General features: G+C 38.3%; 1 protein-coding gene across 4 annotated transcripts in view; it reads left to right on the forward strand.

The window, feature by feature from the left end:
- The window catches only part of LOC136758560 (collagen alpha-1(XXVII) chain B), a 126,656-nt gene that overhangs the window by 81,019 nt on the left and 29,259 nt on the right, over positions 1-16,378 (forward strand). For all 4 annotated transcript variants that reach the window (XM_066713053.1, XM_066713051.1, XM_066713052.1 and 1 more), the window contains exons 17-28: positions 700-753; positions 1,166-1,219; positions 1,963-2,016; positions 3,474-3,527; positions 4,023-4,076; positions 5,138-5,182; positions 8,219-8,272; positions 8,787-8,831; positions 8,926-8,979; positions 9,360-9,413; positions 11,885-11,938; positions 13,212-13,265. In XM_066713053.1, coding sequence (XP_066569150.1) covers positions 700-753; positions 1,166-1,219; positions 1,963-2,016; positions 3,474-3,527; positions 4,023-4,076; positions 5,138-5,182; positions 8,219-8,272; positions 8,787-8,831; positions 8,926-8,979; positions 9,360-9,413; positions 11,885-11,938; positions 13,212-13,265 — 630 coding nt within the window. The remainder of the gene's footprint in view (positions 1-699; positions 754-1,165; positions 1,220-1,962; positions 2,017-3,473; positions 3,528-4,022; positions 4,077-5,137; positions 5,183-8,218; positions 8,273-8,786; positions 8,832-8,925; positions 8,980-9,359; positions 9,414-11,884; positions 11,939-13,211; positions 13,266-16,378) is intronic.

The following is a 16,378-nucleotide window of genomic DNA, read 5'->3' on the forward strand; positions in this document are numbered from 1 at the left end:
CCAGTGAGATAATGCTCTTCCTACATATATAATAATGCATAAACATTTCGGCCTAGACCAGCATGATGGTTATGTGAAGGGGAAGAGGAATAGGAGGTTGTGAATGAAGGAAGCCCCAGACTGGAATGTACCTTTTATGTGGAGGAAGATGCAATTGTATTGTTTGGGATTACTGCTCATCTAAGTGTATGAAAAGTTCAATGAGTAATGTGCATAATTGTGGGAATGCAGATTGAAAACAGTATGCTGTATGTAGATGACTTGACAGAGGAAGTAGTCAAGTCCTCTCATTGAGTAATTTGAACTGTACTGATATGAGGCCCTTTAAATTAATTGGTACTTTGGTGGCCACAGTTCAGAGTTAGAAAAGATTCCACCTTCCTTAAACATCGTAGACTGCCCTTTTAAAGTCTTTATTCAACACTTTCAAAATCCTCAGTCACCGGGAACATTAAGAAATGAAGAACTCCACGATTGGATCTCCAAGTAATCTTTTGTCGGATTAAATACACAGTTTGGAAAACAAAAATGTAGTGGAGCCGTCCTAGACTAGAAAATGTAAATTATGATGGTTCTGTGAAAAAAAACTCAAGTTGGATTATTCCAAGTTTGTTCATGGGGGTGTTACATTTATGGGTGTGTGACCTGAGTTTGATCTGAAGCCCCTAACCCTGTCCTTACTGTCCTTCTACCCTTCAGGGTGAAGTGGGACTTCCCGGCATTCCAGGAGAGATTGGATTTGCAGGTGACAAGGTACTTACGCCTTTCAACTAACAGACGTGTTTTGCATTAGTCATCGAGAATGTTCTTACTAGGTCATCTAGACTAAATGTTCCATTAGAGATTAGTTTCCATCCTTACTTTGCATTTTTCATCCCATGTTATGTAGTGTGAGTCTTTAATACTGAATTATACAGCATAGCACGCACAGTATCATATTACACTTTCATGTAACAGTAGACTTTCCAGTGGAATTCTTTATATTTTTAATAAGATTGATTCATTATTTTTGGGGATTTCTGAGTTCATATTAAATGCAGCCAGGGTCTTAGTTCAAATATGTTTGTTCAGATCAAATGAATTATGATTATTATGAATGTCTCCTTTCTGGAAAATGGCATTTCTCTAATTTCTCTACATTGATCTGCGCTCCCTGCTATTTTAGGGTAATCAAGGCTTGCCAGGAATGCCAGGAGTTCGGGGGAAAGCTGGGCCACAGGTGAGTGATCTTTGTAGTATTGGACATCTCACTTCAAAAACCACAGCTGGATTCAATACTGGTCACCAAAATAATGTTATGGCAGCGCTCACAAGATCTGTCACAAAAACTGTACAAACAAGCACTTTAGCTTATTTCCTTTGTATATATTACTAATCATTGATTCCTATAAACTCTTCCACCTATAATCATGATTGCCACATGAATGGAGACCTTATTAATGAAATAAGAGTTACAGTGTAGTTAAAATATTAATATTGGAAAGATGTCAGAGAATCTGGGATAATTAACCATTTCAATCACATGTTCTTATCATTGCCAATTTAATACATTGTTCTTTCAAAGTACCAAAGAAGAGCTTAAGAAGTATCCACTTTTAAAAAGAATACAAATTCCCAGGGGATCATGCCCAGACCTTACACATACATACACGCACGTATTCATTCCTGTTAGATTGTATGAACACTGGACTGCTCTATTTTTGGAAAGGGTCTGAAGGGGCTACTCAAATATTTGACAGCAGAACATTATGCCAATCCGTTCCTTAGACCTTCAGGCAAACAGAACCAGTCTATGAAATGTCAAAGGAGACCGCAGCAACAAAGCTGTTGGGGCGATAATGGGAAGGGGTCATACATAAAGTTGCACTTCAAAGGGGTTCCTGTGCTGAGCTGTTCATTAACCTTCCCTCATTTCTGCCTCTCTTTGCAATTAATGTCTCGGCTTTTGTTTTTCTTTCAAAGGGAAAGACTGGTGATAAAGGCCCAGATGGTTTAGCAGGCCCACCTGGCCCAGAGGTAAGCAAACAAAACCTGCATTTTGGGACTCAACCGCAACCTTTATTAATTACATGTGACATGTTTAAACTGCCATCACACTAATTCAATTCAGGGTCTCCATGAATGTTTGCAAGCTGTTCAAATGTGGAGTGGTGCGATACTGCTAGGCTGGCACAGGGGGATGTTAACTCCTGAATGAACCTTGTTCCTTGTACAATAGATTCGTCTGGGGAACTGCATTGAAAATTATATCTTAAACTTAACCTTTACAGTCTTTAGATATAGAGGTGGAATGAAATGTCAATGAGGCAGCATCTCCACTCAACCTAAGGTTTCTCTCCGCTACCAGCTCAGAAGATGACATGCGTAAACTAGAGATAGACAAATGTACAAGTAAACATAAGTTAAAGATTTTAACATTAAGAAAACATTCCCCATTCAAAAAGGCTCATCTATATGTTAAAAGTGTGTGGGGGTGTTCCTCAGTGGGGAAACACTCAATATTTTGGCCACCCCAGTAATTCAATCAGAATGATCATGCTTCCAGACTATTAAAAAACGCTAAATATCAACTAGGCATGAGAAATTTATTTTGGCAATGTTCAGGCAAAAAGTCATTTTTCATTCTGTTTTTTGACCACAGCTTTTGCTGATCGCTCCCCCTACTGGCACTAGACAGACTGGTGTTGTCTTTTTCACCTTTGGTACTGCTGATCTCATAAGCCAAGGGCTGTTCAAGGAAAATATTACACCTCAGTCACCCCTGGTGTAGCCCCTTATTTATTTTGGGGAGGTATTTTTATTATTTGTTCCATTTTTAAACAGCTCCCAATGTTTAAATATTCTAAGGCACATCTGTCTCAACGTGAAAGAGCACTTGATTTGAGATTTTATTTGCAAAAGAGATTTGTCATGAGACGCACTTTATTGGGTGGGTTTCTTTGGTGGGGTTTCTTTAGGCCTTGTTTTTATTTTTGATTAATGATCGCTTTTGACAAGTTTTTTTTATATTTTTATTACAGAACTTGTGTGTACTGTTTTAACTTTAAATTAAGCAAATGCTTTCAGTTCAGGCCTTTGTAAAGCATAAATTGCTCGTTTGAGGGTTGTAATCTAGTAGACTATACTTGAATGAAGTAATACTCTATTTTAGCTGTTCACCTACTACTATAAACAACAGAAAACCAAAGAATTCAAAACAATACTAGGTCTGAACTTTGATCTCAGGTTGACCTCTTGCTTCTTTCAAACAACCTGGTTGGGTATTTCAAAAATATTTTCTGAACACTCTTAAGTGGGCCTATTGATATATTGCCTGTTCTTTCAACTTGAACTTTTCTTTTTTTGCTTACACTCCAAATGGGATAGATCCCGCTTCAAACAATCAATCTGTCAAAGTTATTTAAAGGGACTTGAAAAGGATCAGATGTACCGGAGAAATAACCGTCTTCCATTTCCATTGCTGTTGTGTTCAGGGGTTTCCAGGAGACATTGGACCACCAGGACAAAATGGCCCCGAAGGCCCAAAGGTCAGTAAAGAATAAAATATATAGCCTCACTTCCCAAAGCAAATGCCATCCAGCACCAACTAGACTTAGGTTTGGTTTGGTGAGATTCCTGTGGCTTACAACTCCGGTTTTAATGATATGGCCTGTGAAAGCTGACAAATTCTAGAACAAGGCCTACATCTTGTGGTTACAGCACATGGCAGCAAAATGTATCATCCTCTTCAGATGCAGATCATTTCTAAAGAACCTCAGTTGGTTCTCAGTCCTCCTGTGTGGGCTATAGGGACACTTTCATGTGAATGCTTACTTCAAAGCTGAGTATACTGAATGCAAAGCAGGAATCTGTTATGTTTTGTAATGATACTTGAAGTAAACTCAAAATAGAATTATTATTTCTCACTTCAACAAAAGTCAAATTCCACATACTGGAATTTGTGAAATGAGCATACTGGTTTTGAAAACGTAAAGCTTTTTGCTTTTGGGGGAATTTTTCATATGTATTCTTGTGCCTCACAGGGACTAGCAGGAGCAAGAGGTTTACCAGGCCCCAGAGGAATGCCAGGACAGGAGGTAAGAAGTTTGACATCACAGCTAACCGCCGTTTCGCTGCTCAGTCTCATTGAATGGAGAGATGCAGTACATTGTGATGTGAAGGTAATTTCTATTTTAAACAATGTATGCATTCCGACAGATGGAATAAAGTCATTTTAATCATATTTTAGACATACATGCATGTTTTGTGATGCCATCAAAATCACATAATGCTCGACATTAAAATAATGTAATTGCCGCAGTGCTGAACGCCAACAGCTCATGGGGGATTTATTTATTTATTCATTCGCAGACACCCGTAACCAGGGTGACTTACAGTACACACATTAAGGTTTTTAAAGCCTAACAAAAGTGCAGTAATTCAATTGATACAAAATACTATTTAAAGCATTACAAAAGTGCAGTAATTCAATCAATACAAAATAAAATAAGCATGCCTAGTTCAATGAGGTAATACATGCAGTTATAATACAGTTGAGTCCTAGCTATGTGCTAAAGGGAGGGTGTTGCAGTAACAAATTGTAATTACTAACAATACATTGGTGCACAACAGCATAAGGAAGCATAGTTAATAAAGTGTATAATAGCAAGAGTGCTGAATGGCTCAGGAGAATAAGTTTCTGGGTTACAGGTAAAGTCTGAACAGATGTGTTTTGAGGAATCGCCGGAAGGGGGTCAGGGACTGTGTGGTCCTGACCTCAGTGGGGAGGTCGTTCCACTACTTAGGGGCCTTAACACTATTTCATTTTTTACATAAGATGCATTGTGCCCTAAAGTCACAGTGATCTAGCTAATAAATTAACAGAAACTTATAAAACAGATAAATCCTTTTGAGCACATGCAATATGCTTACTTTTCATTATTTTAGATTTAAATTAGGTGTTGCTTGTCTTATTTTATGCTGTTTGTATGAACTGCGTGCAAAAAAGAAACACAATCGTAAAGTGTGAAGCAAAGAAAGACCAACAATGCTTTGCAAATTTGATTAATGAAATGCTTTCATTTGGGCTCCAAAAACAAAATATGCCCTCTTGTTGAAAGGGGTGAAGTTGACAGTTCAGTCCTCTCTTTGTCTGCAGGGTGACGAAGGACCATTGGGACCACCTGGAGCGCCAGGACTAGAGGTGAGTGTTTATGATTGTTCAGGGGCTGTTTAGGAATATCGTCTGATTTGCAGTGTGTTCATGGGTTGGTTAAAAATTCCAGCTCCTCTGTGCCTTGTTTCTGTTTTCAATACAATATTTTTTTTCCTGTCTCAGCCACTGGCGTTTATAACCATTTGGTTTACTTGTGTAACTTAAAAAGAACCAGCAAAATGCAAAGCAATCTCCCTAAAAGTTTGTGGGCGCTGGGCAGAGAGTAAAGCCTGTGGCCGGTGGTCGAGTGCAAGTCGACATGCCAGGGGATTAGTGCTATATTCAGGCGCCGCTACTGACTCTGCCAGGTTTTTTTCATGCTTTGACGTTGTCCAGCCATTTCATTGCCATATTAAATATTCTGTTGTTTTATGCTGTAAGACAAAATCATAGTGTAAGTGCAGGAATAATTACAGGACGGAAACCAGCCTGCCTGATTTGAGGCTTGAGAAAGCTAAACGGGCTTGGGCTGGAAGTATGTGCGCTTGTTTAGAAATAAGACATGAGTTGTTAACACCAGAACTCTTGCTTTGATTTTCTCATTTGGATTTTATTTTTTAGTCACTGAGAGCGGTTTCTCAATACCGTTGTACCCTTCATTGAATATTGTGCAGTCCCCACAGAGTACGCTACTGGGAGAACGGGGTCTAATGGCAGCACTGTGGCTGTTACAGTAATTTCCATTATGGGTCTGGCAGAAACAAAAGTGTGTAGTTTTAAATCCCAGTACAGGTTAACAAAACTTTCCCCATTTTTTGGAATCAACACCAAGTGTGCAGTATCAGCACACAACCACCAGGTGGGGTAACACGCAACAGCAGCACCATGCATCGAAGAAATAATGGAACAGTCCCAGTTTAATATCCTGTTCGAACCCATGATATCCGAGATATATTATATTGATACATTTACAAGAAATGTAATTACGAGTAGTTTAAAACTAAACCTCTCCAAATTTCTGAGTTTTCCTTAGAATTGAGGTTATATATTCGCTGTGCAGCAGTCAACTGAGTTTTGTGTTCTGTGCTTGTGTGTGCCGTTACTGTCAGCTAAGCCAAGAGGAAACTATGTTTATTACAGATGCCAGCTGCAATTTCTGGACTGTAAATTATGCATCAGCATGAAACAGCCCTTATGAAAACACCCAGATAGATTACAAAATAGAAAGCTGCTGCTGGCTGTCTTTTTCCTCATTGCAAAGATACCTGCTTTGGGTTCATTCCAAAAGAAAACATGTATGCAGAACATGATTGTCAGTGACCATTTATTCCACTGCCAAAGTGCAGTGTGTTAAAATTAGCTATTCATGAATTTTCAGAGCTAGTTCCCAAAGGCCGTCACTTCTGTTTCATCTCTGTGTGTTTATCCTCATGAGTCAGTCTGTTCCATGTCTCATGAAAACTGTTTCTCCCCTCCATGTCAAGGAATAGTTTATATCTACATTTTGCTGTTATCTAAAATGTGTTTTTATTTTTTCTTATTTTTCCTGATAGTTGTGTTTTGCAATAATTAAAATAATTAAAATACAGACTATTCCACAATAACAGTACCATACAGTTTAGGTATTTTAAGTAGAAACTTCTGTACGATATAGATTGCTACTTTCATGTTTTTTAATTAAATTAATCGGAATGTTTAAACAACCTTATTTTTTACAAGTTCATGAATGTTTGTGATAATAGACCATAATGAAAGCTTTTATTTGATTTTATTCTAGTTTAATTGTTCTTATTGAAAGGTCAAAGCCACACTTTTTAAGGTATTCGGTATCTTATCAAAGTAGACAAAGACCTAAATAAAATCAATGAAAAAAATCGGTTAAATGGCTGGTGTCCAAAATGATGACATGCCCATTATGATGAAATCGAAACAAAAACTTTTGTAAAATAGTATGGATTCAACCAATTTATTTTGCCATTATATTGTTTTGAAGACTGATAGTGTTTGTGGATCATTTTTCTGAAAATTTTAATCCTTAACCAATAACATCTGGACTGTGAAAAACTATTTTGCTTGGAGATCAATTACACACTAGGCAAAATGCTTGCTGATTTTTCAGTAGCCTGGGGTTTTGTGCCACCCATTTCCATACAGGAAAAATGATATCTAATCTGCACTCTCAGTTTCAAACTTGTTTCCAAATGTAGAAAGTTTGAAACTAGTCAAATAGGGCACCTGTAAAGCCAGTATGATTTATTATACTAGCAACAGATTATGTCTGAAATGTCTTAGAAATGCAATTAGCATATTATAAAACATGCAGACAAATATTATATCATTACATATTTTAGTGGAATATTGATGTATTTAAAACATGCCTTGGTTGCCAGGAAAAAGACAATCACATTCTCATTTTGGAATGGGCCAATGAAAGTATTCATGACTTTGAAAGAGTGCAGCATTATACAGGTCACCCACAATTCACTCCCCAGTTATTCTCTTCTTAACACATGCAGCACTTTAGTGTGATTTGCTGTGCTTTCTTTTATTGGTAGTGGAACCTGTTTATTTATGTGTAGCATCATTCACATGACCTCATTCCCCATTGCTCTGGAAGATGAGCAGTAAGGCATTAAAAACAGTCTTTCCAAAGCAAAATATTTACGTCCAATGGCATTTTATAACCGAATGACTGAATTCATCTGTTCTGAGAATATCGTGCTGCTGTTCATGACTCACACACTCAGCTGAGAGCTGATATAGTAAAAACTGATTAAATATGTATGTAATCAATGCACAGAGAGGGAATGACAGAAGAGGCTACAGAGAAACTTTAGTGAATGAGAACTGTCACTGCAAATGCCAGGACAATCAGTAATATACAGCAATATTGGCATAAATGGTTGGTATTTTGTGCAACTTTTTTCTATTCTAGTGGCAATGTTCCTTTGGTAACACACAAATATTTTTTTATGCTCCAGGTATAATGGGCATTCTAAGGGGGCAGTCGGGTTTTCATACTTCATCCTCAGCAAGAACAGGGCTGGAATAAATGTGTTAATGTATCTCTCTGTTTTTGTTCAGGGCAGACCTGGGAGGAAAGGTTTCCCTGGTAAACCAGGCCCTGATGGTCTGAAGGTAAGTGACCGTCAAGATAAAGATCAGCTTAACAAGGGCTATTTGTTTGTGTGTGTGTGTGTGGAGAGAGGAATAATATAAGATACAATATACTTCATTGTGTCTTCTATATATCAGTAGTGTGTGTAAATGAGGGGGAAATAAGTTCCATCTTTGCTTATTCCAATTTGTCTCTTTATTGATCAGTAAGGCAAAGTATTTCTCACCCCATAAATAGTTTTTCTGTTTTCCTCTTGATGTTTGATTGATGTTTGTTTTTTCTTTTGCTGGATTGTCTTCATTATTATTCATGATATTTCGACACTAAAGCCATGCCTGACACTAATCTCTCAGCTGTGGCTTCAAACTGTGATATTTACCTCTGGTAGAAAATCAGCCGTGCAGTTTGAGAGCTGGTCGATTTAGTCTTGGAGACGTAACACACCATATTCTTCTTATTTATGAACATATTCTAATTATTCAGATGTATTTCAGATGTATTTCAATATATCACTAAATGTGTTTTCTGATACAGGGGGAGCCTGGCATAACTGGACTGGTCGGAAAGCTTGGCGAAAGGGTAATTATTCTAATTTAACTTTTTCTTCTGTCCCATTAACACTGCAGACGAAGGCAGCGGAGCTATTTCTGTAAATTCTATCTTCTGTTCACAGGGGTTGGTTGGTTTCATCGGACCGGTGGGTGAGATGGGGATCGCGGGAGAGAAGGTGAGTGTCATGTGTGATCAGCCCTAGGAAAATATTTTTAAACGTTCAACACCCAACCAGGCTGTGTCAGGTTATGGCTGGAAGAATAATCAAATATTCCATAGATTCTGTTATTTCATGATATTACTGTGGACTTATTTGATCAAAAGACAACTGGTTGCTTTTTGGTTTTTGTCAAATGTACTTCTGCTCTGTCATCCCCAGACTAGGATAGAGTCAGTCTCTTTTTCATCTGTGGTTTGGTGGTTTTCTTCTTCCTGCGCTCCTATATCCTATCTCAACAGGACACACAAACCTGTCCTTCTTTGTACTCACTCTCTTATTCTCATGGGCCTGATTGTTTGTCCCGCAGTCGTTTAACGCCATGCTTCTGTTCCCAGGGCGATCGAGGGGAGGTGGGCCTGCCGGGGCCTCCGGGAGATAAGGGAGCGATGGTAAGGAGTAAGTCTGGACCCTCTCTCTGTTCCTGCTGCTGTAAGATTCAGACATATAACATTGGGAAAGTGGGGGGAGGGGCGGGACAGTAGGTCAGCCGACCAATGGGAACAAAAACCCACAGTGTAAGATATGAAGTAACTGTCCCAGCAGAGAACTGGAAACACAGATGTGACAAGTCAATATATACAGTCCAATTACACAAGCCGTATTCTCGTGGAAAATCTTCCATTGTCCTCGCTGTACAACACTGGAAGCACAGGCCTGTTAGGATTTCTTTTTTCTTTTTTGTACAGCTCAGTACATATGGTGTCAGATTGTTACTTTACATGATCTTTTTGCTGGGTTTTTATTCCCCCTTGGTGTACTCTTATTTTATTTTTTCCTGTTTCATTCATTAAAGCACAGGATATAAACTCATTTCAGAGCCTGCAGAACATAGAGCGCTCAGGGAAGTTTGCGGACAGCGTTCACAAACATTGCGAGGGGAAGTCAGACAGACAGCACTTTGTCATTTCTATTTTTGACCTCCATTCAAGACTTTCCCGGTGAAAGAGTGTGCTCTGCCTGTGAATCCCTCCTGGCCGAGACAGTATGGGGCTAATTATAACGAATTGTTTCAAGATCAAATTATCTAATCCCTTGCTGACAGGTCTGGAGCTCCACGCCAAGATCTCCCGTTTTAAATATGCCACTCACCTTGTTATATGATATGACAAATACAGGAATAATTGCACATGCCTCCTGAAGACAGCTGCACATTTATAAAATGTTGAGTTTACACTTCTCCTTCAAGGGTAATGTAAATTTTCCAGAACACAGTGCAGAAACCGGAGCAATGAGCTATTACCCGCAAATAGAATGACAATTTTGTAAAAAGATACGCTGTTGTGAATTTTACAATCTGAAAGCTATTAAAATTGGTAACAAAATGCAGGCCTTCATCAGTGATTTGAATAATCTGCAGAGTCAGCTTCCTAAGAAAGCCAGAAAATGAAAGACAATGACGTAAATTTAGAATTAAAACAACGGGTCGTTTTGTGTTTCCAGAACATTACTTTAATGTCTGTCCTTCTGGTCGGCGTCTCACTGAAGTCATATTCAGCCATTTTCTTGCGTAACAGTTTTAACAATCTTGAGGTTGGCTTTTTCCACTATTAAAATAACAGATGTGGGTGGGCCAGTGGTTATGGTACTTCCTGGTTCAAGGCCCACTGTCCTGCCGCAGTGTTTTACCTTCTCTAGATGGTGACCCCCATTACCTTTTGGGTGAGACTGAAGGCCTGTTCTAAGTAGCTCAGTGATTCAGTAGCATCAGTGGTTGATGCATATTTTGAACCCTACCCTCTATAATTTGCTTCGGGGTTTAGCATCTGTTAAATTACTTGCATGACTACATTTTAATTTGTGAACTAATGAAGTCTGTGTCTGAAGGTGAAGTCCCAATTGCTTCTTCAATATATCAGGATAAGACAGCATGTGTATAAAACGTTAAAATTAAATGTCATATCTTATATACAAACCTTGCAAAAATACTTGCACATAATAAATATTCAAGTAGTATTTATAGCTAAACATACTTTCCGCACTCATGGTATTGCCAGTTGGCTGTGGTCCATTTGGATTTTTTATTTTTTTTGCCTTTTAACTAAGAACATTAAAGTACCATTGTCACTAGAGGGTGCTAAAGTGAACATGTTTTATGTTTTTTCTTTGGTTGGTTTAAATCTTTTATCCTAATTAGCTCCTCAAGATTGTTTGTTTTCTTCAATGTATCGATCATATGCTTTATTAAAATACTTATTAAATAGTTTTTAATAAAACCAGTTAGTGCCCCTACTGAAAATGCATGGCTATAAAGTAGTATTATTTTTTCTATGTGATTCGATATCATACTTCATGCACTTGTTTTGTGAGATTACGCTGTTTAATCTGTGTCTACAGGACTAAGTTTGAGAACTGCAGTGTGTCAGGGTATCTTGTTTAAAACACAACACTTAGGATAAGACCAATTTTAAGGGGAAAGAAATATGTGAACGAAAAAATCTGGGCGAGTCAAGAACTCCCAGAGCACAAAATAATATAACAGATGTTTAAACCACACACCAAAATATGTACTCCTGTTATTGTTTACCAGAGTTGACTATTCCTCATTATGTTTACTACCACAATTCTATTTATTATTATTATTATAAGATTAATATTTCCTTCCTATAACTTTAACAGCCTCATTTGGCAATTTTAAAACAAACCCATTTATATCCTAGTGCCACAGCACAGGGCTGGTACTGATTGAGGGCTGTTTCATGTTATATTGTTGACACTAAAATAAAGGGAGTGTAATGCAAAGTATCAAGAAAAAAACTACTTTAACATGACCTCTTTTCATTAAACTGTAATGGTAGGCATGTTGAAATCAAGTGTTTGCTATTTTTCTTCATAAGCTTGATGTTTCTTTGTTTTTTCTCAGGGACATCCAGGTACACCAGGTGAAAGTGGACCTACTGGACCTCCTGGACGACCTGTGAGTTTAAAACCTTTGAAAAGTGCACCATCTGTCCAGAGACTGACAGTACATGAACATATACCTGAGGCTATACCTGCCATCCTGTGAGAATCTATGCTAAAAGCTTTTTAATCTTTAAAGGTCCTGACTGAGATTAATAAATAAAATGGTAACATACACACTGGAGGAGCGCTCTGTGAAACTGCGAGGGAGAGTGTAAATATTTGTGCTTTTTGCAGTTATGCACTATTATGCTGAAAGCTGTATTTTATAGCACAGTCAAGTAAATCTAACAAAAGCATCTGGCCATTGTGTACTGTCCTCAACCCCGTCTGCACCATCCGGCAGTTCTATTTTAATATGCTGTCAATGAGAATTAGACATGGTGTTGAGGTGAAGGAGCTGCTGAACACCGCTGTGTGCATTCCCGTTCAGGCCAGCTCATTTCCCCGTTGTGCTGCAGTCACGTGTCAGGCCCTAGCTTGATATGTTGGGGCATCCGAGTAAGGCAAAACCTTTGAAATTAGAAACTTCACAAAAGTCGTTTTTGTTGTCTTGCTTCTATTCTGTATTTGCTCATGAACAGAGAGTAAACAAAGATACGACTCATAATCCAGATAAATTGCTAATTTATTTGCAAATATGGACTACTGAGAATGTACACAGGGAATGGTAATCCTCTATGAAGAAAACTTTGTCACAAACAAACAAACAAACAATTTATTTGAATTTGCTTCAGCTGAGAAATGTGTAAGCATGAGGAAACTTGTTTATGGCTTTTCAAACATTGCAGATGTGAGTATTCAGGGCTGCTGCCAGTTACATTAAATTAATTTCTAGTTTTTAAGGCATTTGGATGTTTTGCTCATGTCTGCTGTGCCAGGTGTTCATTGTTCCAGGTTTTGTTTACGAGTTGCTATAAAAAGATTAAACATTTTCAGTTTTGCCTCTGTAACTTGTTACAGTCATCCTTGTCTTCTACATTTCTAAAAGTTTAATTAAACAATTGTGTTATTTCTCACTATACTGACATATCTAGAAACATTCAACATTCACCATTCAGAAACTGGTCAGCTTCTGTCAAAAGCATCATGTTTTAGGGAAGTTTTTTATTTAGGACATAGCTGATCTTAAACCTCAAGTTAAAGTTTCTGGAGTTTACAATGAAAAATGAGTGTATCATTCATTCAAGTATTACAGAGAATTCTTACATGAGGTTATGCAGGGTATGACAACATTCACTACCCTTCTTAATGCAGTGTGTTTCTGTCCTCTGCCCTGTGTTTTTTAGGGATCTCCTGGATCTCGTGGGCCCATCGGTACGAGGGGGCCTAAAGGCAGACGGGTAAGATAAGTGATCTTTTTCATCAGTGATATCATTGTCAATGAATTTAAACTCTATCAGCATGCTGAGTAAACAAGAATAGTCTTGCATTTCTCAGTAATGTACTAGAAAATGTCAATCACCACAAAAATACAATTGTTTTGCACCAAAGTGGATGGAAACTGTGATAATATTGATGTGACTTAAACCCTGACATTGGATGATGACAAGAGACCACGTAAATGTGAATTAAATGACATTTAAAATTCAATTAAATGCATTGTTTTCATATTTTATATGAAACTGAATACGTTTGACATGTGTGCAGATTAAAATGGGATTGCATTTAAACTCAAGTGCAAACCAGAGAAATATAGTCTAGCGGTTGGAGAAATGCTTTTTAATTTGATAATATTAAGAGGGCAGTGGAACATGAAGACGTATTGTAAGATTTCTGTCAGCTTGGGAATTCAAAGTAGTCCACATCAATGGAAAATATTTTCCACTCCAAAATAATGACATATGTCATTCTGGTGTTAAGAAGAAGGGGTTTTGGGGGAGGGGTCTGCTGGTGACACTTTAGAGAGGATTTCATTTTGCTTCAGTTCGACTCCTACTCTTGAAAGGAAGATGTGATGAAGAGCTGGGCCACACATAATTAGAGCTTTGCTTAGAAATCATCATCCAAACAAGAAACAAAACTGTGGTTGTTTAACAAAATTTAACCAAGCATAGGTTCTGTGCAAGAAACAGAACCAAATTATTGTGAATTATAGTTCAGTGGTTTCTATCCTCTGTATTATAACCCAGACTTAATATTACGGTAGAATTTTAAAACAAAAATTTAAATGCACTTCTTTATTTTGAAATAGTGTGAAAAATCCTTTATTTGGAACTATACATTTATGCATTTCTCTGTAATAGTGCTGAATTCTAAGAATAAGCCTACATTGCTTCTGCACTTTTGTGTGCGGTATTGGTGCTATGTACCTGTTGCAGGTGAGGCTATCGTGTCCATGTTAAAGGGTGCAATTGTGTCACAGGAGATTGAAGAGGAGGATCAGTTTACCTTGTAATGAGATTCAGTAGTCCCTTCATTATAGAGCTAGGTGTGTCAGGTACAGATGAGTGATAAGATAGTCTGGTGACAGGAAATGTAATGTCTTATACACTGGATGGATGCAGTAGGGTGCCAGCAGGCCCCTCATCTGTAGTCATAGTGGCCATACCTGCTGGAGACCATAATGTCTGTAGAAGAGTCATTCAGTACTGCTCAGGAGATTTATAGGGAGAGGGAGACAGAGAGAGAGAGAGAGAGAGTGAGAGCTAACATTGTGCCAGTCCGAGTGGCCTAAGAAAAGCCCTCAGTGTGGGAACTGAAAGCAATCTGGTCGAACCAATGCATCCCTGACAAACAATGGCCTCCTCATCACAAGAAGCCTCCAGATGATACCCATCGTAAGAAGCACTGTTACTGTGCAGCAGCAGCATGTGGGAAGACAAGGAATGGTTCACTTGCCGTTCAGCTCTTTCATCCGCCATAACGTCTAGCACTCCGTCTTAAAGTCTAGGAAGCAGTTTACCAATTTTACCCAGACAACAAAGGCTATGACTCATGGGAAAGCAGACTGTGTTTTTCAGGTGTATGTTATTTAGGCATAGCTGAACAATCTTCTAATACTGTTCTGTGATGCCTGTACCAGCATGAATATATTAGTCATTGGTGCAAAATTAATTCAGCTGTTTTCTGTTTTTCTCTGCATTGCTCAGTTACAATTACATTACCAATTTTATGTTTTGGCACAGTATGCAAAGGGGAATATTTCTATCAATTTCAGTTTACACATTATAGCTTCCAGAGGAAATTGGTAGTACATCTTTCTTTTCTTTTTTTATTGCGTTTGATTGTTGTACACACATACAAAGGGCTGAAATTTGCTTTTAAGAAAATTTGATTATTATGGCCATCTTTCACAGATTTTTTTTTTCTTTTTTTTTTTTCTTAATAAATTGCCAGTGAAGCTCCATGTTTTATTTACAATTTCTGGAAAACATTACTGCACTGTGCCTATAAAAAGACAATCAACTGCCTTTCGTGCTTGTTTATAGACAAATTTAAAAAAATATTGCCAGCTCTGGTTTTAGTTGAAATTCCAGAGAAGTGAAACAATAATGACACATCAACTGTATGGACTCTAAACAGTGAGAAACTTAACAATTTGAAAAGAACAAGTCCCCTGTCAAATGTTCAGTGTCACACAGAGAACTCAATTCATTTAATTAAAGGCTCATGCATTCAACTATAGACATTCTCTAGCAAAAACAGATTGGAAACAGTAACATTCTTTTCAAACTTATTTATTCAGTAAGAGTGGGTGCTGATGGGTGGCGCGGTGGTTAGCGCTGCTGCCTCTCAAGTTCGGGTTCGGTTCCCAGCTCGGGGGGCCTGTCTGTGTGGAGTTTGCATGTTCTTCCCATGTCCGCGTGGGTTTTCTCCGGGCACTCCGGTTTCCTCCCACTGTCCAAAGACATCCGGGTTAGGCTGATTGGTCTCTCTAAATTGCCCTGTGTGGTGCAGTGATGGACTGGCATTCCATCCTGGGTGTATTCCTGCCTTGTGCCCTATGCCTGCTGGGATCGGCTCCGGCTTCCCCGCGACCCTCACCAGGATAAGCGGTTTCAAAGATGGATGGATGGATGGAGTGGGTGTTGATCTGCTGAAAATGATAGTTCCTGTAAAGTACTTTGCTTATTCATGGGCTCTGTGGGAACACTGACACAATGTCAGGAAGGTCATATGGGAATATTAGCTGCATTTGTTTTTTAAATAACCAATTTTTAAGAAACATTGTGTAACTTGGTGTTGATGTCTGCTTCTGCCTTACCATGTGGAGGTAGAAATAAAAATGTAATGACAATCTTTGGTACCTCAATCAAATAGGAAAAAAGTAGCTTCTGACCTTCTTACCATGCAATAAAGTGGTTTGCTTTGCTTTAACAAGTTATACACAAGTGACACAAGCTATCCAAGTCCTGGTCTGCATTTTGTAGATACAGATATCTGTGCATTGTTAAGCCCATCAATGTGTTTTGTACTGGCTACTTGAGTCTCACTAGTAAAACAGTGACAGACA

Source organism: Amia ocellicauda, chromosome 9 (assembly GCF_036373705.1).
Source record: "Amia ocellicauda isolate fAmiCal2 chromosome 9, fAmiCal2.hap1, whole genome shotgun sequence".
Lineage (NCBI taxonomy): Eukaryota > Metazoa > Chordata > Actinopteri > Amiiformes > Amiidae > Amia > Amia ocellicauda.